At 37.7% G+C, this 23,351-nt stretch overlaps 1 protein-coding gene across 2 annotated transcripts in view; it reads right to left on the reverse strand.

Annotated features, from left to right (window-relative positions):
• CDK14 (cyclin dependent kinase 14) overlaps nt 1–23,351 on the reverse strand; it is a 308,533-nt gene that overhangs the window by 39,013 nt on the left and 246,169 nt on the right. For both annotated transcript variants that reach the window (XM_065731296.1, XM_065731297.1), the window contains one exon: nt 22,819–22,965. In XM_065731296.1, the coding sequence (XP_065587368.1) occupies nt 22,850–22,965 (116 nt within the window). In that variant the 3' untranslated portion in view covers nt 22,819–22,849. The remainder of the gene's footprint in view (nt 1–22,818; nt 22,966–23,351) is intronic.

Consider the following 23,351-nt stretch of genomic DNA (forward strand, 5'->3'; position numbering starts at 1 on the left):
ACTATTAGTATCCTTATTCTGTTTTTACATTTCTAATGTCCACGACTAAAAATAAATAAATAAATAAGCCAGGTTAGGACAGAGGATTGCTTTACCATGTGCTTGAAGTACATGAATTAAAGCAACTCCACAGATGAAGATAAGCAAGTGGGAGTAAATCTTTACATTGGAGACCCAGCAGCAATATTTTATAGCTGAAAAAACTTCTCTGTTGGATTATGCTGTCGTTGCACATTTCAAATAATTAATTATAGGTAAGAAAGTTCAACAAGTTTTATTTACTTCTGTATCAGGTTTTTAGATCTTCACAATGGAGTGAAGAATTGAATTAATAATATGCATTCAAGGGGTTGTCTGCAATTAAGCATAATTTAACATTTCTCCTAAAGCAATTTATCTCCTTGCACTTGTCCTGTCTGTTGGCATAAGTGGAAGGCCAAAAAGATGATCAAGGGTCTGAAGCATCTCCTGTATGATAAAAGGCTGAGTAACCTGAGTCTGTTCAGCCTGGGGAGGACTGAGAGGGTATCTGATTAATTTTTATAAATATCCAATGGGATGTAGGAAGCAAATGGATGAGGACAGGCTTTTCTTGGTGGTGTGTAGTGATAGGACAAGGAAAAATGGTCTAAAACTTTAACATAGGAAGTTCCATACAAGCATGTGGAAGAACTTGATGGATGACAAAGGTGTTGAGCACTGGAATGGGTTGCCCAGAGACTCTCCTTTTGTGGAGATATTCAACACCCATCTGGACACTACCTATTGTAGGGAATCTATTTTATCAGCAGGGTTGGACTCTTGAAGATTTCTTGAAGTCCCTTCCGACCCCTGTGATTCTGTAATTCTGTGGCAATACACCTAGAATATTTTCTGAGATACAGAAATCCAGCAATATCTCAAGAATCCTGTCTACAAATAAATGCAGTGATTGGAGCATTTAAGTATCATTGAACATTCAGAAATGAACCCTGAATTGACAGGCTGGACAGTTACTTGAATAAAAACAGATTTTATGCAGAGGGGGGTAGCAGTCTCCAAAACAGAACACATGGCAAGAGATCTCTTCATGAAAGAATTACTACATGATACTTAGCATAACTGAATTTCACTATTCTGAGATAATTGTGCCACTACTCAAACACAAAATAATTAAGATTACCATTCCACAGTATGGAAAACATACTCCTAAAGTAAGATAAAGAGCAAAAATATTGTTAATTTGTAAATACTGTCACGTCATAAGCTTATTTTTTACTTCAATTGACCAGCCACATTCTACAGATCATGAAACTCTTCCAAATAAGACCAAATAACAAAATTGATAACAAATACAGGGACTGATCATCACAACATAGTAACTATAAAGAAAAGAAAACATGACATTGAAATGCATCAAGTAGAAATTGATAGCATAAGGATGACAACTTCTTAGCATGTAAACGTTGTGGCTGGAGGCAAAGAGTCATGTATGTGTAAGTCATTAGGATTTCTTTGTGCTAGCTCTGTAAATTATACATGGATCTCCTTTTAAGGAAACCGCCTTTTTGTTCAACTGTAGATTTTATGCCAAATCAAAAAGCAAGGAAGCAAGCAGAATTGTTCTTGCTTAAATAGCAGTCTTAAGAAACATGAAAGAGTTGCATAATTTGGGGAAAAAAATTATTAAAGGATTATCAGATTACCTAAAAACGAATCAATGCAGTATAAAGTAAAGGCAGGCCAGTTTGTATTCTTTAGCCAGTGGCTACTGGGGGACTGTTGGGAAGCTCATTTATAAACACATTTGCATACAGTTTAGTTTATGTCTACTATTAGCCAAGCGCTTCAGAAACTCTCTAAATTAAGACATCTGTAGGGATGATATGGATGATATGCAAGGCTGACAATGTGCAGCACAGCCCATATTCAAAAATGCTAATGAGTATTAAACCATATGAATTAATAGATAATTAACATGCAACAATCTTTTTGCGTTTAAAGAAGACATCTGAAAATCTTTCAGTGCACTCAGATTAGATTATAATCGCTTGAGCAAGCAGTTTTTTTCATTAACTTCAGCTAGAAACCCTTTCTTATTTCCATGACATCAGGACTTCCGAATCTGATTGAAGATTTTTATCACCATTTAAAATAAATTATTCAGCAAAATTATTTTAATGTGATCAAATATTAGAAGATAATTTTTCAACTAACAGTTCAGGAAAAAATTGATCGACAGAAGTATGTGTGACAATGCCACAAACCCAACTTTAAAACTCCTATGACTGAGTGAAAATAATTTTGACTCAGCAAAACCTAACCCTGTAGTTTCAAATCTGATAAATAAAAATCTGATGGGCTTTATTTGAACCAGGAACTTTAGAGAGGGCCAGTAACTCTGTTCCCTAGTAGCCATCATAAAGTTACTGTACACTCTGGAAATGAGATCAAGTGTCCATTCTTGATCCATATCAAATTGGTTCTACCAGGCAAAGCAGGAGTGCATAGACCCCATGTTAAGAACTGTAGAACCACAGCTTAATTGTATTAAATCGAAAATCTTTACATGCAATACATACACAGAAGTTTAATTGGTGGCAATTAGTGCAAAAATATCTCAGAGCCTTTAAAATAAACAAGAAATCTATTTCCTAGAATAATATTTCAAGTGATTTAGAAGAAAAACGTAGAAAAACGTGGTTCAGATAAAATAACAGTTCTCTGATATATATTTTCTTTATGCTAAATAAAAATAAATAAAAAAAATAGAAAAGTTCTATTTAGAAAACTATTCTAATGAATGTCTGGGCTCGTAGATGACCTAATATAATATATACATATATGTATTTATTCCTAATTACTTTTCTGCTCTCTTAGCAGGAAAGTAGAACACATATTTCACTGCTGAAATATAACTGAACATATTCATATACTCTCCAATACTACAAAGGAAGACTAACACAGTGTCCCCACTCTTCCAGGCTGAGGTACATTCCCATACCTCAAGAAATAGAATACAGCAACTGCTGACTTCAGTGCAAGACCTAAATAAATAGTAGCAGATCCTTACACATTTCAGATGGGACTAAAATGCTCTCACTGCATGACAAAGAGCAAGGGTACTGCACTTCTGTACATCTGACAAAAGCCTTCCAACTGCTTATCCTTTGGCCAAGAACTCCAAACAGCTCAGGATGCAGTAGGCACGTAGTGAGCATGCTTCTGGGTTTCACTCAGAAGGAGGAAGGGTGACCAATTAAAACCAACTCCCTGGTTCAACAGACTGTGTTCAGATTATTCTCTCCTTTGGCATTGGAGGATTTGACTTTTGGTCTTAAAGGTTGTATTACCCATTTGAAATTCACTGTAAGAGAAAAGTCACAAGACCAAAAGCAAAAAATGTGAAGCAAATACATTTTCCTCCCATAATTCAAAACCACTGCGTCAGTTTGGAATACACACACAGCAACACCAGCTCAAGACAGAACAATGTCACAGGCACTTATGCTAAATATCAAAAGGCAAAATCAGTATTTCCTAGATGGAAAGCAAAAGCTTGACAGGACACAATGCTTCTGTCAGAATATTATTCCTAAACACACTGTAGTTCATCAGAATGAGCAACCAGAATGCCAATAAAATTGTGCAACTCTTTTAATGACCTTCTTGTGGTCCATCTAAGTCATCTGCAGAATATATGAGAAGAGAGTGGTAACTTCTTTTGGAAATGAGCAACGATCTATTTCCTATCTGCTTTGTTGCTTCTCAGTGAATGTATGTGCGTTTGCAATATGAGTTTCTACTTAAAGCCTCATGCTATGGCCTAAAGCTCACCAATGGGATAGGCAAGTCCAAGGGAACGTGCATGCATGTTGTATCCACAACCACAACCTCTTCTAACTTTTCTTCAGTTGTATCCCATTGTTCCAGATCAAACATTTCACATTATTTCCAAGGATTTGTTTTTTCTGTTATATCACTGGTACTGCAGTCTGTACTTCATATATCACGTTAGGAATCTCTCAGTAGTATACTTTACAAAGCATCCTCCAACCTTATGAGTTAGCAATTCTTTCAACAAGTTTTGCCCAGAGAGTAATTAGCAGTTGTCTGAACATGGTGAGTCACATAACCTCCCTACCATTACTGTCATAAAAAGAAGTGACCATTCCTTTACTAATATTCAATAGTTGATAAAGTAAGCTTTTCACATAAGCTGGCATTTTAATTTGTGTATTACTCTAAAAGACTAGAACAGGGACCTTTAAAAAGAATTTTTACACTACAGTTATAAAAGTATCTTTTACTTTATGCTCCATTCTTAACAGCTCACACTCTGTTTACAAAAAATGCCCTGCATAAAACCCATTACAATGGCAAATCAGAAAATAGATGCTCTAATTTTCCTTTAAAATAAATGAATAAATAAATAAATAAAAAGAAAATGTAATAAAAAGATAAAACCTTCATAGAGAATTGCAGCAATTATATCTCCACAGCTACATTATAACCCAAAACTTTGCAAAGCCTTTGATTATTGAACCATGGCTGAAGTGAATAATTTGGCTTTCACTAAGAAAACAAGCACATTCATTCCCACCACAATGGAGAGAGGCAGTTTTAATTAAACCTTATCAAAAGATGAATAAAGAATAAACTCAATACCCATTCCACAGGACTCTATTTTCATCTGTTTAGTTTAAGCTTGCCATGTTCATGCAGTAATTAACCACTGTCCAAGGAATGCTGGAGTTGTGTTAATGTTGGTAAAGATTTAATTAGTTCAATTATCTGGAGAGTATTGAAGGCTCAGCACACTACCAATTTCTTCAGGCTCTATACATACCTCAGATCAAAATATATTAAGCTGAAGTATAAGTGAACAAAGAAAACTTACTATTTCACTTCAGCTACTGAATGAGCACGTGTTTAATAATTTTATTACCCTAATTTTAAAATGAGGTTACAGAAATAGAATGTGAGCCGTGACTCGCCCATTCTTTCAGATCAACTTTTTTCTAAGTAAGTCAGCTTATAAATGCATTTTAAACAGAATTAAGTTTACTTTAGAGAAAAAAACCCAGTACCCCTTTATAAAGGAGAAAGTATCGCTCCTTTAACATTTTTTTTCTCCTTGCCTACATATTTTATGTCTTTCATGGAAAGTGAGGCATTTAAAAAGCATTGAGAGCTGTGACACAGACAACTGTTTCAATCTGTCAGACAGCATGGACAGACAGTAGGGATCATTTCAGAAAATAGCCCGGCCCCCCAGCGGCCTTGACCTTCCTGGTGGGAAAGCGAGCGCTGTGCTGTGCTCAACAAGCTCTCCAACAAAGAAGTATATTTAGTTCCCCCAAATTCTGACACGCTTCTCACAGGAAAAACGCAAACCGGGATGAGGCGCAGATGACTACTGCTAACAAAGGGTAATTTCTAATTGGAGACTGCACATTTACCTTGAAACAAAAAGGAGAAGTGAAAACATTCTTTTATCCTTCTACGTGCTGACTGTAAGTGTTGGAGTGAGCCTGGCTCCCAGTTTTAACACTGCTCGGTTTCATGTTAGATGCTGTTCGAGATGCAAGCACTGGGAGCTGTACGTGCAGCTCCTGCTGCCTTCAATGGGAACAGAGCCTCAGAATGAGAGCAGCAGCAAATCTCTCTTTATGTTACTAAAATATTAGCATTAGCTGTTATTTAAAATGGATGTTTAAATAAACCATGCTCATTTTCCTGTAAGGTTTAAATGACATGTTTATTACTACCACGTCCCTGCCTTTGTTTTCCCAACACTGTTTCTTTCTGAGTTCAGGTTCTTTACAACCACTGAAGGCAGCACAAAAGATGACCAGCATGTGAGGCATTCACATCAGTTTATTTCCTTGAGGAGGGAAGAACTGTAGGAGGACGCTATCACTTTCTCATGAAGCAATAAAATCTCATGAGTTAATCTGAAAGTAAATGCTCTGAAATTACTTATGACATTATACCCATGTTGGATTCAAACTCTTTATTCCTCTCTGTAGATGCTCAAAAATGTTATGGGTAGTGCTGCTTTGCTTCCTGGCAGTGGATACCATTTGTTAAATAGCCCTTATAGCACAGTGTCTACTACACAAGTTAGTTAGAAAAAATGTAAATACTTTTAAGCATAAATTAAACTAGTAGAAGAAGGTGTGAAGCGCGCACTGAGTGCCAGCTGACGCCTCAGTATAGCTCCCATCTTGGCCAACCTTTGATCTCCCTTTCCAGTTTTCTGCAGGGTGGGAGCAAAAGGGAGATACCAAAATACATTCAGGCTTTTCTAGAGTCCAGATGGCAGACAATGCTCAGCAAGCAGCTGGATACAGCACATTTTTTGCATTACCTGACCCCCATTCTGGTGTTTGATTTTTGAGCTGCATCAACACTCTGAAGATGGGAGGTGCCCTGGAGTCTTATAACTCATTCCTCACAGACTTTTTACTGTCTCATGTTTCTGTGAGGTTTTATGATCCCTGTGGGAGCAAACAAGACTAACAGATTATTAAGTATTGAATGATTCATGTTTAGCATTATTAGCTGAACAAAAGTTATGCTGAAATACCAGCATCTGTCTCCGAATGAGCAAAACGAAGCATCTGAGGTTAAAAAAAATACCACTGGTCACAGCATGTACAACTGAGTGCCAAACTTCATCACATGTTCAATCATTTATTAATATTAAAGATATATTTATTTTCTCTTTAATTATAACTATTAAACAACTGCAGAGTGAACAGATATATCCATAGTCATACCCAACCTCATATTCTTAGCTAACATAGAAATTGTTCTGCATGTTCTTTCCCAGCATTTGACCAGCTCTTAAAGATAGTATGCATTTCCATTAAAGACATTGCAAGCTATATTCAAGCATGGACTTTGCTGTCTGTCACTCTCACAAAGCATGATAGGGAAACATATGTTGCTTTACAATGACCATTAAGAAACAGAGCTGAAGGAAAAATGAGTAACTAAATGCTGACAGATATTTATAGAGTAGATTTTGTAGTAGTATATGTTTCACAAAGAATGGGACCTTTACTGAGATCAACATAATTAAAGCTATGTTTTTAGTTACGACTATGATGGTGATACAAAGATTACAGCAACAAAATCCAAAAGCCATATATTTCAGATGCTGTACTGTTATACAACTTATTTGGTCCCTAAATATTAATCATATTCCTGAGATGATGCACTTTCTTCCACGTGAAAACTTCAGAAGGTGGCTGTGTGCTCTGTCAGCAGTTATTACTCCAAGGAGGAGCAATTTGCCTGACAACACCTTCAAATAGGTTTTGGCTTTGAAAAGCTAATCACTTATTTTACCTGGAAAAGTTCTAGGAATGGAGTAGTTCTGATATAGATTTTCTACAAAATGAGTTTAACTTAGGGCTTCTGACCCATCCCTCAGGTGAGAAAAAAAAAAAAAGATCTGAGAGAAGGCACAGTCCTTTACCCTGACTGACTTTTAAAACACTATTTTTAGTTGTCAGGATGCTGTTCGCTTAAGAAAGAATTGTTTTGGAGTAGGCAGCAAACACTTGGCTGCCTTAAGCCTGAAGGTTATCTGATTTTTCTGCTATCTCAACTTCAAGAATATAATTCTCCTGTTTTTATTTTTACTAGTCTGAAAGAATTTTGTGATATGTGAGCACGGCTGAAAAGCACCAGGAAACTTTGTCTATACCAAAAAAGGAACTTCAGGGTATTTTGTGCACATAATGAAAAGTACTCATTCAGTTTTGCAGTGTAAGTCATTTTTACCACAGAAATTCCCTGCTTTTGTGTTAGCAAAGAAGAATACTTTGCATTTTTTCAGTTTAGAAGATCTCCAAACAGACAATAGTGAGTAAACAATCTCAAAGTACATAACTTTACTAGAACAACCTCACGTCTGTGAGTAAGGGCTTCAGAAAGGCCCCTTCATCAGATTTCCTTCTGCTCCTCGCCCTGAACAAAGCCTTGGCTGACAATACAGAAATCTCCCTCTTTCTTTGGATTAAATCCCCTTTGCAGGAGAAGTATGCAAATGCTATACGTGTTTCCCTTGCTGAGGCTACCCTCACCCAGCTATCTTTTCATTGTCTATTTTACTCAGGCAGACCATCCTACTGGCTGACAGGGAGACCAGCCTTCCAATTCAATATCTTTCACAACACTGACAGTTGGATGCTGGGGCCTGCCATGAACTCTAAAAGGAGCTCATTTAGTCATAATTAACTATTCCCTGCATATTTCCTAAGGTATGGTAATTGTGCTAAAAGACAACAAGTGAAGCATTCATTCTGGTTTTCTTTTAAACTTTTATTTTTCCACAGCAGTCTCTTTCTCCCCTACTCTTTTTTTTTTTTTTAATCTTTTCTTTCTTTCTTTTTCTCTTCCCTGGAAACATTTAGAGTAAAGAAAAGGAATGACAGTGGAGATAGGGAGCCACTGAAAACTGTGATGTAGGCAGCTCAAAAGGCAAAGCTGGCCATATGATACAGGACACCATGGCAGCATTGAGCTATTCAGCTGGGTAAAAGATAAAGAAAAATGAAATGAGTAGAAAAAAGCAGTGTCATTAATACAGAATGATGGACATCCTATTTGGGTAACAGAGAGTAATGAATATACATTTCTAATTCCTTAGATATGGTGATAAGTGATCAGTTTCTATTAGCACCAGAGTATATATATTTGACCGATCTAAAATCTTCAAAAGTTATGCAGATGTGATGCATTTTATACATTAATCTTTTCCCCTCTCCACAAGATACACACAGACCAAGTTCAGCCCCGCCTTATGTTGCACATAGAAATGGCCCCTTGCGTGCCGAGGTTCTCATAGGAATCAGGTTCAATGGACCCAGCCCCATATACCAAGCACATTTAGCCTTGCTGAATGCTGTGGGAAGCTGATATGGATTATTTACCTTAAAAGGCAAAATGTGACCTCATGTCTGCGCCCTTATCTGTTTTCTATTTTAGATTAAATGAAGGAAAGGCTGACAGCACTCTCTATTTAATTACTGAGTTTACATCTGCTGGAATTCTTTTGCCTTTCAGAAAGATTGGGACTTAAAGGATACCTCTCCATCATAACTGCATGCAGTCTGTATACAAAAGCAAGTGACTACGAAGCTAATTCACTTCACATTCCAACCTCCCCCTTGGATGTGCACCAAGTGCAAATGGATCAGTGGGCGTGCACATGTATGAGTACGTGTGTGTGTTTTACACATCACAAATCCAGTAACTGTACCAAAAGGGTCAAACACACTGAAATTCATTATTATGTGGCTTTTTTTTTTCAGTGCCACAAAACGGGTTGTGATTTTCCATTCATGTAAATTGTATTTGTGATCTACAGAATTTCACATTCTAGGTTTCCAATTTTAAAAGTTAATAAAGAAATAAGAGAGAGAGGGGGCAATGCTTCAAACAACAGTCATGGAACAACTCATTTTACTTATGTTTACGTATTAATCATTATGGTTTAACTTTTCAATAGTATCCATTCATGGTTAGCACATAACCTTACACTATGTTTGCACAGAACTTAGAGACTATTTTAGGATTTTAGAAAAATTGCCACTTTTTCTTCAAACATTGACCTGCAACCAATGTTTGAGGAACACATCATAATATTAAGACTAAGGTTAGTTATATATTTCTAAAATCCACTTTATTTCCCACAGCAAATACGTAGGGGGTGGGTGTTGTGGCAGGCTTGTCTGCTAATGGATTCACAACAGAAAGTCAGAATACCCAGTAAAGAGTATGTTTCTTTCACAGATATAAGCTGAAAATTTTGTTGATTCTACTAAACACACACTCAATGAAGAAATATACAGATGACACCTGGTGGACCTCCTGCCTTTTTTTGGCCCCCAGGGCTTTAGGTGTTCATGAATAGCATATCTTCCTACAGTCCTGCATTTGAGATGTTTTTCTACCTCTTGTGTTTCTGTAAGGACTCATGCATTCAGACTGAGTTCTGTTTACTCTCTATCTTTCACAGTAGCTCATGGAAAGAGAATTAGATTTCTGAATCACTCTGTTCCAGCGAGACACGTTTAAAACACTTAAATCCCCAGGTGTGTTGCAGTTTCTCTATGCTGCATTTAGGATTCTCAAAAGGGGGGAGATCACTATGTTCTGTCATTCCGTGAAGAAAGCAGTGCTGTGACTTACTGGTAACCTACCTATTTTCAGTATCATGCAAGTTGGTACAGTAGTTTCTCAGAAAGCCAAAAGGTCTGGAGATGATAAAAGGAAGGAGAGCTGTCTACATGAGAGAGCCAATGTAGTATTTGAAAAATCAGAAATTCTCAGTTTTTAACTTCTTTGAGGAAATATGGCAAGGGTTAATGATCCCAAAATAATATCCCATTTTCTAAGTATCAAAATTAAGACTTACACTGGAAGTTCCTTATCAAGGATTTTCACATTGTCAGGTCAAGAAACCTCCTGCATGCTTTACTCCACATAAACATCTCTACAAAAGTTTAGTAATATATGTAAATAGCCTTCCAGGAACTTTAATGTAGGAGTAAAAAATAAAAGTGTGGTGCAAAGTCTTAGGAAAAAGATTTTGAGAGAGACATATTGGTTTACTTTAACCCACTGGTAATGTAGTTGGAAAACTACAAAGTGATTGATATCAAAATCACAGAACACAGATTCAGAAAAATAAAGGAAGAAGAGAAAAAGAACATGGATAGATCCTAGGCTCAAAATATGTATTGTTTTATATTGTCCTATTTAAGATAAAACATATATATATATATATAAAGTTGAAATTTTATTGATATTGAGGAACCAGGTTTCATCAATGACTGCTCACGTTACAACAGAGCAGTTCAGATGACCTCAGGCCTCACTAGATTTTTCCAACACTCTGTATGCTCACCTCCCCCCCAGAAAGACATAGGCAATTCATACAGTATGTGTTATTACACACAAATAAATATAAAAGGAGTCACTGACATAAAATATGGAATAAAATAAGGAGTGTGTTGGAGCTCCTTTCTGGCTGAAAAGAAGTTCACAAAGATGGGTAACTTCACAGAATGCATACTAGCAGGTTCCAGTGATGTCTCAGAACTTTGGAGGAGAGATGTAAAGATGAAATGATGTGTACATGATTTGCCCAGTACTGCTACTCCCTGATCTTCCTCAGAAAGTCAAGGAACAAACCAGGATTCATTAAGGAGAGGTTAGTCAGGATTTGAGCGAATGTTAAAGAACTGCAGGAATGATTTCCTGGTAAGTTTGAGGGACAGTGGGCATTTACTAATTCCTTCCTTGCTACCATACTTCACTGGGATTATAAAGCTCCTAGAAGCTAAGAAGACACTGAGTCAATAATGAAAATACAGAAGCTATCCAGTTACAAAAGGAAATGAAGAGTGAGGATTAAATTCCTTCTTCTGCTTCAGGCTACCTTCTCTTACTTGCAAGAAAATGTAGGTTTGTGGGAAATATTAGCTGTTGAACTCTAAGTACATTCTTCTAATCCTTAATGGTAACTTCTTTCATCAGGAATACAGGATGTACACCAACCTGTGGAACACAATGTGAGGAAAGGTGATTATTCTTGCCTGATTTCCTAGCCAAAACATTCCTCTCTTTGTGTCTAAGCAGCCAGATGCAGGCAGACACCATAGGCCTCTCAGATACATCTCAGGGTTAAAGTCTAGCAGGTCTTCCCAGGTTTGTGCACTTACTGGTCCTTGCCTTACTCCACTGAGCTAACATACTTGGAAATTTCTCAGATGGCTCACTCTCGTTTCCCAATAAAAGTCTCATTGTCAACCTCCATTCAAATAATTTAAATGCATATCGCTTCCCCAAACAAAGCACCAGAGCAGATACTGAGTAATGAATACCTTCTGAACTTTTCAAACTCACTTCCAGTTTTTGACTTAAATAGTAGCTAGGCAAGTGCAGAGCTACCCAAGGTGTGAAAAATTCTCCTAGGGGATCTGTATAGAGGATATTTTTACTCCAATATTTTCCTCTCTTTATTGAACTTTGCAAAGGTCTGAGGCTGTGTGTTCATTAGAGCGGACTATGGCAGCCAATATTCACAGTGCGTTTCTGAAAGAACGTTGCACTGAAAAGTTATCTGAAAGGTAAAGAATGCCTGTGCTTACTGTGCTTTATTAACTCTTTGTTTTGGCAAACTAGCAGAATGTTAATGCTAAGCTTTTTATATTAAATGCAAAACAGAAAACACTGATCTGTAAGTCTCTGTACAAATATTTTGATTAAGAAAGTCCTTTCAAAAAATCTGATTCTGATTCACATTAGGTAGAGAAAGGGAAATTCAACAGCCTGTGGTTACTCAATAAAACAAACCCTGGCTACTCCATTACTAACTGTAAATCTTTGATGGATGAAAGAAAATGAAAGCTGAAAAAAATCATCAAGGATCAGAACACTAAGCAAACACTCCTCAGTATTCAGCCAAGAGTCTGCATAAGCACAAGCTGCAAACTTCTGAAAGAAGTTCACGTTTAATATATAAAAGACCACATTCCTTAACAATAAGATATATAGTTTGAAAAAAAAAAAAGAAAAAGAAAAAGATCTCTGGGGAGAGCTTGCAGCCTTTAAATCTGCTTTACTCAGCCCATGATGGTATTGTTGTCTCTAAGTTAGTTTTGATAAGGGAGCCAGCTCTGCTTCTACTGAAGAACATGGTATCCTCCCGTTGTCTTTAGGAGGAGCAGAGCTAGAATCAAAGCCACTGAAAGATGCAGTGATAAAAGACTCTGGAAGGTACCATGGTCCTGTATTATGGAGAGACAAAAATCTATGTAGTTCATTTCCATTGATATGAAATATGCCTTTTATACAAAAATACAGATCACAAGAACAAATGAATATTTAGCAACATTAATGACCGTGAACTAGTTAAAGTATCTGGAATGGAGAGTTTCCCTGCAATTTTATCATTACAGAATGTCTTAGATAAAGTATTTTGTAACGCTGGTATTTATACAAGCATTCTTTTAGTCCCCAACAGCCATCAGAGCTTGCTGTCTTCATTTCAGATTGAATTTCAAACACTAAAACTTAATGCTTTATTTATTTTTAAATCCATGCTTTCTAAAAGCATGCACTATTTCCTGGAAATGAAATTGTATCATGCAATTGGAATTGGCTTCTGACTTTATGCAGTCTGACTAAGGGTTAAGGAGGAGCTACGTTATAATTCAACTTGCAACAAAACACATCTCTTTACAACAACAGCTTGCTAAAAAAGCCACCAGCGTACCCAGAAGACAAAACACTGCCCCGTGCTAATAATGAATGAGGCTCATATCTAGCACGTACTGTTAAAATGCTAAAATTACCCAGATAAACCATTGGAGAGTATGTCAGGTTTAATTAATGCAACATGACCTGATCATTTTCACACTTAGGAAGAAAGAAGTGAGCGTTCTTTAAATCTGGAGCTCAACCTGGAGATTATGCTAAGTCGCTTCATTCACAGTCCACACTCCTCCGCACATGTCAGGAGGACAGCATTTGTCCCCTCTAGTGATAAACAAATTATACATGAAATCAATTCCACTTCACAATAATTTTCCCTATTGGGTATTATCTTTCCTCCTCTGCTCCCTCCAGTTAAGCTTGTGTCCTGTAAGTTGCTAATGAGCTGGGGGCTTTCTGTTCCAGGTGGCACCCCCTGCCTCGAAGTCATGACATTTCCCATTTCGAATGCTGCTGGCATTTTTCGACAGCTCCTGCTAACTAGCCTTTTTGACCTGCACTAAGAGGAACTCATCTGATCGAATCCTCTAACCTGCCAATCATTCCAGCAAATGATCTTCACAGTCACTCCCAAGGCAGGAGCGGGGGGGGAAGAGAGAGAGAGAAGGAGATGGATAGAGAGGGAGAAAGCTAGCACGAGCACGATGCAGCAGGCAGGCAGGCAGGCAGCTCTGCAGCTACCTAATGAGAGTGCTTTAAGTCTCTGAGGCAGCTGAAACATTGAAAAACTGGGGGGAAAATTAGGGCAGAACTGAATGCCTGGTGCTGTAATTACTGATTTCTCTCCAGCCTGAGATCGTTTTGAGAGCAATACCTCCAAGATGTGCCATTTTCTGAAGAACACAAGTTAATTTTCCATATAAATAGAAAACAGAAATATTTTTCCCTGCCACCATCAATATGCAAACCTCATAATTCTGCTCTGCCAAATGGCGTTCCTTACAGAATTAATTAGGAGCTGTAAGCTTGTTAAATGAGTGTCTTCACCTAGGGATGATTATGAATATTTTTTTGTTGTTGATGTAAGCCATAAATAGCATTTCTAGCCTAATTTAAATGCTGACAACATTTACACCTCCGTGTTTACAAGTGTCTGCACACAGACACATAAAACAACAAACACAATATCTACATAGTCTAGATGTGACTTTCTGGGCTGAAACCAAGCAGAGTCATGATAATGACTAACTTGTTTTGATTTTGTTCTTTTTATGATGTGACAGATTACTCACTGCTGAAGCTTTCAAGCATATAAGGACAGATTTAATTGTGTAGACTTTCTTTGCCTACATGTAACTAGTTTAATTCTTAATCAAACTTAACAGGTAGACTGAAAAATACCCAGATTTCAGTAGATGAGCAATACACAAAGTGAAGGTGACATACTAAAAGCAATTGTATAATATAATATAAATTTAAAGGAGAAAACTTGAACAAAAAGGCTAATACCATGACATTACATGCTGCAATTGTAATATTACAATACCCATGTAGGAATGTATAGTAATGCACATTTAGTCCTTCCACTGACTTCAAGAAAGTTACAGAAATATATGTACAGAATTAATGGCAAGGAATAAATGGCAGAAAATGATCACTCATAATTCTTAATTCAAAACACGCATATGTTCCAAAACAGTGTTCTTAATTTATAATAGGGTCACAAAATAACAAAAATTGCCAATTTCGTCTCTGCTTCTGAAAATACTGGAGGATATAGTTTCAGACTTATTTTTCCAAATCATATGCCTCTACTGGAGAATTTAGTATTTTATTTTGATTTTTTTCCTGTAGATTTTTATATTGATTTAGTAATAGAAGCACAAGGAACACTTCCCTCATCCCCAGTTATGAGGCAGAATAGATTCATCTATTTTTATTAGCTGATTTTTGAACTACTGCTGCATTTTTAAGCCACACCTAAGAGTATTCAATACACATATTTTGCATTGATTGGTTTCATTTCTTTGTTTAATAGAGAATTGGGCAACATAACACTCAGTGTACAAACACAACCCTCTCTCTTCATGTAAAAAAAAATAGGGTATTTTGAATTACTAAAATTATCTTTTTTTTTTTTTGACTCCTGAAAGTAATATGTTTCGTTACTTTTGAATGCTGCAAATTGTGCCTCAGAGGCAATGCCTCTCATTAGCTGTGCTGTCTCTCTGGGTTACAGACCATGTGTCAGCACTGGAAGCTTCTGCTTTGTCTGGAAACCTCAGTTTCTCCCCTTCAGTGGTTCCACTTTTCCTCTCAGACAAAGCCTGACCAAGGAATCACGTGATGAAATAATCCTGGAGGAGAGGTGACTGTCCATGGGAGAATAGGGATAGCTCAGAACAGCTTTTGCCTCCCTCCCAGTCATTGTCATTTATACATTGTCCCTTCTGTATTCAAATGTCATCCTAGGCTATCAACCCACTTCAACTCAAACCGCCTTTCATGCCCAGACACATCTTAAAGCATCAGCAGACCACAAAGCCTATCTAGGAGGAACCATTTGCTATCCTAATATTAATAATACAATACAGTGCTCTTCTGGCATAGAGATTCCACTTTCTGTGTCCTAAACAAACTGGAAGACAGACGAACAGCATTGCAACTGAGCACATGCATTCATGCAAATATTACCAATATCCTTCCTACAGCTTTAGCAACTGTTAAATTAAAATCTCTACACTAAAAATGATTTCAAAAGTGAATCTTCACAGTGCTGAAGGCAAGTCATTGTACATTAGAAATGAACTAAAAATAGGCTGCAGACTATGGTATGGAACAAGAAAATGTGGTGTTCTCCCTCAACAAAAGTACATCTGTAATAGAAGTAACGTACCTTTTTCTTCTGCCAGCTCTGTAGCTGATATGGCCATGAAACTCTGTGACTTGAAAAGATCATACCAGTAAGTAGCCAATAATTTCACATAGAATAACAGGATAAACCTCTTCTGGCTATGGAGGTTGGAAATTCCTGTCCTACCAAGTACAGATGGCAACAATAGAAGTGAAGTTGTACTCCCTCCCTCTCTCCTGCTTACTTTCTCTTCTTCACCTTCCTTCAGTTCCAAAGAAACTCCCAGGCTAACTCCCCATTCAGAGTACTATCTATGTTTCTGGAAATCCCTTTTGTGCTTACTTATTTCCATGCATCAGCCTTCCCTCTCCTTCCTTTTACTCTCTTCCTACGTGGCTCTGGACGCTTATGAACAAAGCTCTTTTTCTCATAAGGTGATGCCAGATGGAGGCCACATCCTCCCAGACAAATGTTTCCTTTCAGAAATTTCAGAGTTGCCTGACCGTTTGATCACCACAACCCATGTTCAGCACTCATGAAGTGAAGTGGTGCTTCTGGTCCAGGAACTTCAGGCACAGGTGCAGATGCATATTTTTCAGATATGAAAGCTCTGGCCCCAGGGCTCAGGTGGCTGAGGACTTCACTGATCCATTTTCCCTAGTGCTATGCAGTAGAATATCCATGCTCAGAAATATTTTTGTTTCTTTTTTTTATCAGGAAGTCAAGAGACTGCATTTTTGCCTGCTTCTCCTGAGTGTGGCCAAGTGGCATTGTTTTTTACATTGCCATAGCCAATGCAAGCTGTGCTGACAAAGGAGAACCTTCATATACCTATCTCTAGCTCCCACCAGCTCCATGATGGGATGGTGGATCGCCCTTTGCTGTGGCACACCACAGGCACCTGTACAACTTTTGTATGGGCATCTTCTCCACCTTCCACTCCCACAGGTGCTTAAGGGAGATGGGGGTTTGTATGACAGGGGCCTTGCACAGGCCAGCTGTTTCCTCAGCTCTTTTCACCATTTGAGCAGATTTTACTGATGACAGTGGGATTTTCTTTACGGATGAATAAAGGGCAAAATTCAGTCTATAACTCTCATTTTACACTAATAGGAATGAGATAATAAATTCTTAGATATCAAGAAGAAAATGTAGCCCAACTTCTGGAGTTTCTCCCTTGTGTGTTAGATTTAGGGCATATTCTATCAGTATGGTGATCTTATTCTTTGATATTATTAAGTAAAGCACAGCTGGAACAGCCTCATAAAACCATTATGTTGTTAACATATGAAAATAATGGCACTAAAAGTATTAAACAGACAAAATATGTCTTGGATCCTGCAGTCATATTTCATAGCTTAACACTAATTTAACATTTTACAAAATTGATGCTACAGTTTCAGCTCTGTTTAGTACTATCATTACAGGACTCAAACCCAAATTACTTTCAGCTGCCCACCACAACTGCATCTTATTAGCCTCTTCATGAAAGCCAATTTATGTAAATCCAGTATTAGTTAAATAATTAAACTGACCCTCAACATTCATGTATAGACACTGTCTGGTACTAAAAGTGCAAGAGAAATTTAAACCTCCCATCTTCAGTACTTAGCACTCCATCTTTTTCAGCTGCAGCAGCACAATGACTGTATACATCTACTCGAATCTATTAAGAAAAAAAGTGCATTTAAAAATGAGACTGTTAACTGCTATGCTTTCAGGACTGAGCTTTCCCCTCCCAAACCAGGCATACGACGAATTTCTAAATCCAGGACCTCTGAAACATTGCTGTCTTGTTTCAGCTTTTTACAATGACAAAACGTGGCTGCCACAAAGTAACTGTCCAGGATTTCCCTTTCATGCAAACCTTCCTCCACAGTAATTACAGGGTTTTATCCCCTGAAGATGGACAGAGGAAGCACAGCATACAGTGTTCCATGGTGATTCAGCAATGCTGGGTTACCCAGGACAGAGCAAACGTGGGGAAGTGGTGAATTAGAACATACTGGCTGCTGACACATATGCTGCTGGGCTATAGCTTCCCTGCAGCTTGACTACTGCAAAGCAGGCAACAACTCTGTTTCCACACAGCAGTGCTAAAGAAGCACTTGTACACAATTTGTAAAAGCAACACTGAAGATTAAAAAGGGCCAAAAATCAAAAATGAAATTATTTGGATAGGGCTGAAATAGTCCCCTCCCCAGAGAGCAAGTAGAAAAGGGTAATGTACGTAATGATTCTGTTCTTAGGAACACTGCTGGTAAGAAGCAACCAAATCAGACAAGCTCTTCAGTAAGCAGCCCTTTTTGCCATTACACTGGTAACTGTCACCTATTCAGCTTTATTTTGTTTTACACAGCTGAGCTGACCCGAATGACAACATTGTCCCTTCCATTGGCTAGGCTTGTGTCAGTTGCCAGCTTAAGTGGGCAAGGAAGAAAGAATTCAGCATCCTGCAATTGAACTGCAGGATTGCTCGAATGCATGTGCGTGTGGTGAAGCAATAAAAATAAAGAACACTTTTTGTTTGGCTCCAGTGAATTGTCAAAGTGATTTTGAAAGCCAGGGGGATTTCATTATGGTAATACAGGTTAAATACTTTAAAAGCATATGGTGTTACCGTCCTGAATGAAGCTGTCCCTGTGGCTCTGGGAGGCACACAATAGTCCAGGAGCATATCTCATGTCTCTGGTCAGCCAATAAGAAGCAGGGATTATAAATCACCACAAGAAAACACCACGTGCTATCCGGTACCAGGTAACGCCTTGTCTTTCCAATTACAATTTGACTCATCCTGCTCCAGAAAAGAACAAGCTCTAGCCATGTATTCCACCACCCAAAGGAAAAAGCAGCTTTTATGGTCCATTCTCATCTTGATAAAACAATACATGTACAGATGGGTGAATGGTATATACAAAATATCTCAATAGTACATGTAGACATGGGGAATAATTCCACAGAGATGCTTCCTGATCACTGGGAAACAAACAAACAAACAAACAAAATTAAAAAATAACCGAAAACAACTGGCAACAGTGAAAACCTTCAGGCAGAAAATAAAGAAGTAAAAATCTTTGGTGTAACCACAAAGCTTTGAAGATACTTGGATACAGTCAAAAAATTTCTTCCCTTTTTTCCTGAAGTGCCTCATCTACTTCACTGCTGACATTCTTCTGTGTAAAACAGAGCTCATTACTATATATGTATTAGTTTTCTCCAATAGGGACCAGTTTGAAAATTGACCTTGGTAACTTCAAATGCCAGCCCTTTCCTCATGGGAACTGAAATAAAGTGTTGTCTCTCTCTTGGAGCCCATGACAATGACAATTTAGCCCACAAAGACCCTATTACAAGTCTGACACAGGCATTACCTTTCAGAAATGTGTCCCAGATCATTGCTATTTTAGGCAATTTTTTACTGCAGATGGGCAATTGAATCACTGCAATATTTTGAAGAGTAGAAATTCTCTGGGATGCACCAGTTTCTTCAACTTCTTTGAAGCTATTTCTGAGGGCAGCAGACGAGCCCTAACACATGATGACAGAGCCATTTACAAAGTTACTGCCTTTAGCTCCTTTCCTTCACCGATTTGCCAGAAATTGCTGTTTCTGAAGTTGGCAGATGCTGATGATTGCTCATGCCTCAGGCTCTCCTGGGCAAAGCCCACCCTCTTTGCTCTCCAAAACCTAACGAAAGGTGGATTTAATTCAGTGGGGTGTACTGTTCGGGCAGCAGCTTCTGGCAAGCATATTGAGAGCACAGCAGGAGATGATAATTTCTTAAATAATCACAGCAAGATTTGGCACTGTTTGTTTATTGGATCTCTCTATTTTATCTCCTATTCTACTCTGACAAAGAAAATGAGGAACACTAGGAAGAAGAAACATAACAGACACAAAACTAGAATTTCCTTCCACACCACTGTGGTGTGGGAATTGGTTGAAAATGGTCCCTTGTTTTTATGTTTTTCTTATTTGTTTGTTGTTTTATATGTTTGTTGGTTTGTTTATTTTTTTGCATGTCTTCTAACAAATAAATACACAAAATATATATAAAATCCAGAACCATTCTCCCCACCTCCATGTCAGAAGATATTTCTCTTCTACAGCTTTCTGATGAATACTGGAATGCTTCAACACATTTTCAGTGGAAATACACAGCTACTATTTTAGGTGGGAACTATAAATATGAAGTAGAACGTTCATACTCCAAATTTCAGATCTCTGCAAACAGGCAGGAACAGGATCTTGTCTCTTTGACAAGGTGTCATGGATTTACGATTTTTTAGCATTGGTATTCCACATCATAACATCACGTAGTGCGTTTGTAGTTAAAGAGTTAATGCTATGGTCTAGTGGTTAGGAGCTGGTGCTTGCCATTGCACAAGGCCATTGCACACACTCTACTGTGTTTCCAAGCTCACCAGCAGTCCCACAGCTGGGTACTGAGGCACAGAGATATATATCTGAAAAAAGACTCCTTTTTACGTTACACAGTAGGAGTAGTTGCCTCAAGAGTGAAATCTGTTGGATCTATTTTGGATGCCAATTCTGGAACAAGAACATCCAAACTCTGGAAGTACTTCTTTCTCTGTATCTGAAAGGATACTCTAGTGATCAGCTCAGATGCCAACATGTGACTAGATAAATTTTACCTCTTCCATTAATTCCTTACCAACTCTTTATATACAAAGTCTACTCAAGAAGACAGCCAAAAGCATGTATACACTTGTCTTGTCCAGGAAATAGGCTACAAGTATTCGATTTCCTCTACTTTCCCTGCTAGAATAACCCTCAGCTCCTATCTCATCCATTTTTCTGCTCACTGTACTGATTGAACGTTCTACTTGTCAGTCATTACTCTTCTACTTAAAGTCACAGCCATGTGCTATTCAGATTAGGCCCGTACCAGGTCTTCCTTTCACCTTATCAAGATACAGTCCAATCCTATGACTTTTCCTAACTTGATACTCTCTCCAGTGTCTAACCTTTCCTCTTGCTTGCTGGTCTCACTCCTATAGAAGTTTCTGCCCATCCTAACAGTTCCCCATCGAGGTCCAGATTCCATGTCCATATTTCTTCTGCCTTCCCTGATATTCTAGTTTAATCTGAACAAGTTTGAGTTTTCTAAACAGCACATGTAAGAGGACTTTACACTCTCTCAGTATTATCTTCTTTTCCCTGTGTTATAGTTTGGGCCAAATAGTACAGTCAAGAACTGATCTTTTATTGCTCAGTACACATCTACCACAATGGAGTCCCAAGCAGTGATGAAAAACTGTAATCAGAAATGTATACAAACTGCTACTTAACATTTGTTAAGTGCTCCCGGCTTTAATACAATGAAAGGTGCTATTTTGTATTAAAGCTGTGTTTAAACAGCCACAACAGTACACCAATGTACATCAAAGGAACACATGGCTCTCTCTTTCTGCTTACAGTTAAAATTTTTAACAGTCATCTGTATCTGCTTAAACAGATTCAATAAGAACAACCAAACTCCTTTCTGCTGTTGTACGTGCTGGTTTAAAAACGAAAAATTCTACTGCGCATTTTGTATAAACAAAAACGTTCATTTGTTTGGAGGTAACAGAAAGAAGATACTGTACATTAGGAATAAGATTCTGTACATTAGCTTCCACACAAAAGGTCTTTAGCACATGTGGGCACATTTGAAGTTTACTTTAGATGGATGATATGTCACGTTAGAGCAGACAAGGTTGAAGAGATGTCTGCAGGGGCACACCCCCAGGAAAAAGTAGGGATTAGCATGTCAATAAAGATGTAAACAGACTGCTCAGAGGCTGCCTCATTTCTGACATCAGAAAATCTTAAATGGTTTGCTGGAAAAGAACATGTGCAAAATTGGGGCAGTCTGTCAAGACTGGAATCACTCCTTTTCAGTATTCATCCGTTGCTGTCTGCCAGGCAAACAATCTTCATCATATTACAGGTTTAAAAAAAAAAAAGCATGTAAATACCAACAGTAAAACAATGAAGGTAATTCATTAGGGAAAGTAACATCTGATATCATAACAAGCTGAAATGGCAGACTTGATGCGAATATATGCCACATAAATATCAGTCTATACCTTTGAATAGCTACTAGAGCAGCAGGAGAGTTACACAGCAACCACTCCCTTACTTCAAGGGGACTCTACACACTTTCCCTTCTCTGTTCTCTTACATTGTTGGAATATATGGAGCCAAATTATACTGTTCCATCACTGAACAACCGTGATTAAAAAGATGGAGTATTAAATCCTCAACAGGTATCAAAGATGTCAAAAACAATTCTAGCAGATCCAGTGATACTGATCAAATTTATTAATGTGTCAACACTTCTGACTCCATCGAGAAAACCCTTCAACTATCAAGTTTACCAGACCTGCTAAAGGAACCATTCATTTGTCCTTGCTCCAAATTTTAACAAGAGAATTGGTAAGAGGTATTTTATCTCTCCCTATCTTTCCAGAGGGAAAAGCTCAGTCCAAATTAAAGGCAATTCAGTGTTTAATCTGCTGGCACTGACTTCTGCAATGTTTTCAGCCTGTCAGTCACACTGATCCTGCCCACAAGGCCAAGAATTTACACTCATCATATTGACAGATGCATACTGAAAAAACAGATTATCTGCTTGAACACGTGCAATTTAAGAAACATTTGGTTCATTTTTATATGTGGTCTACAGAAATCTAAGATAAATTGTATTTTCAAAGACATACCTTCCAATAACCATGTCTTACCTGTGTAATCTATTAGAAACTCAGGTTTTCTTCAGTGTTTGCTGTTTGATACACCTTTGCCATAACTATTGTTTTTCCCAAAGACTCTCATGCTTTCTCCAGTCTCTGCTTGTAATCTTACATTCGGTACAGTAAAAATAGAAGACACTGCAAAACAGAATGTCAATTCAGAAACTTTGGCTTTTCCCCAAAAAGTAATAATATAAAAATAATTGGTTAATATCTATGCCAAACACAACACTGAATAGATAAATACCGCTTTTACGTATACCACCCAATTATGCAAGAAAGCACTGTAAAATTTGTGAATGGAAAGGAATGGCAAGCACTATGATAGAAGCTGTCTGATGCTAACATTTCTGTTGCATACACCTTTAAAACAAAACAAAAAAAACCCCACAAACAAACAAAAAAAAACCCCACACCACTGTTTCCACAGTGCATATTTGCTTGCTTACTTCTTCTTGAAATGCTTATAAATCATATTTTACACATAAAATTTCCTGACAACATTTAGGGATAATTATGAAGAT

The sequence above is a fragment of the Cyrtonyx montezumae genome, unplaced genomic scaffold, assembly GCF_038088225.1.
Source record: "Cyrtonyx montezumae isolate F1298 unplaced genomic scaffold, pur_monq_1.0 scaffold_14, whole genome shotgun sequence".
NCBI classification, from domain to species: domain Eukaryota; kingdom Metazoa; phylum Chordata; class Aves; order Galliformes; family Odontophoridae; genus Cyrtonyx; species Cyrtonyx montezumae.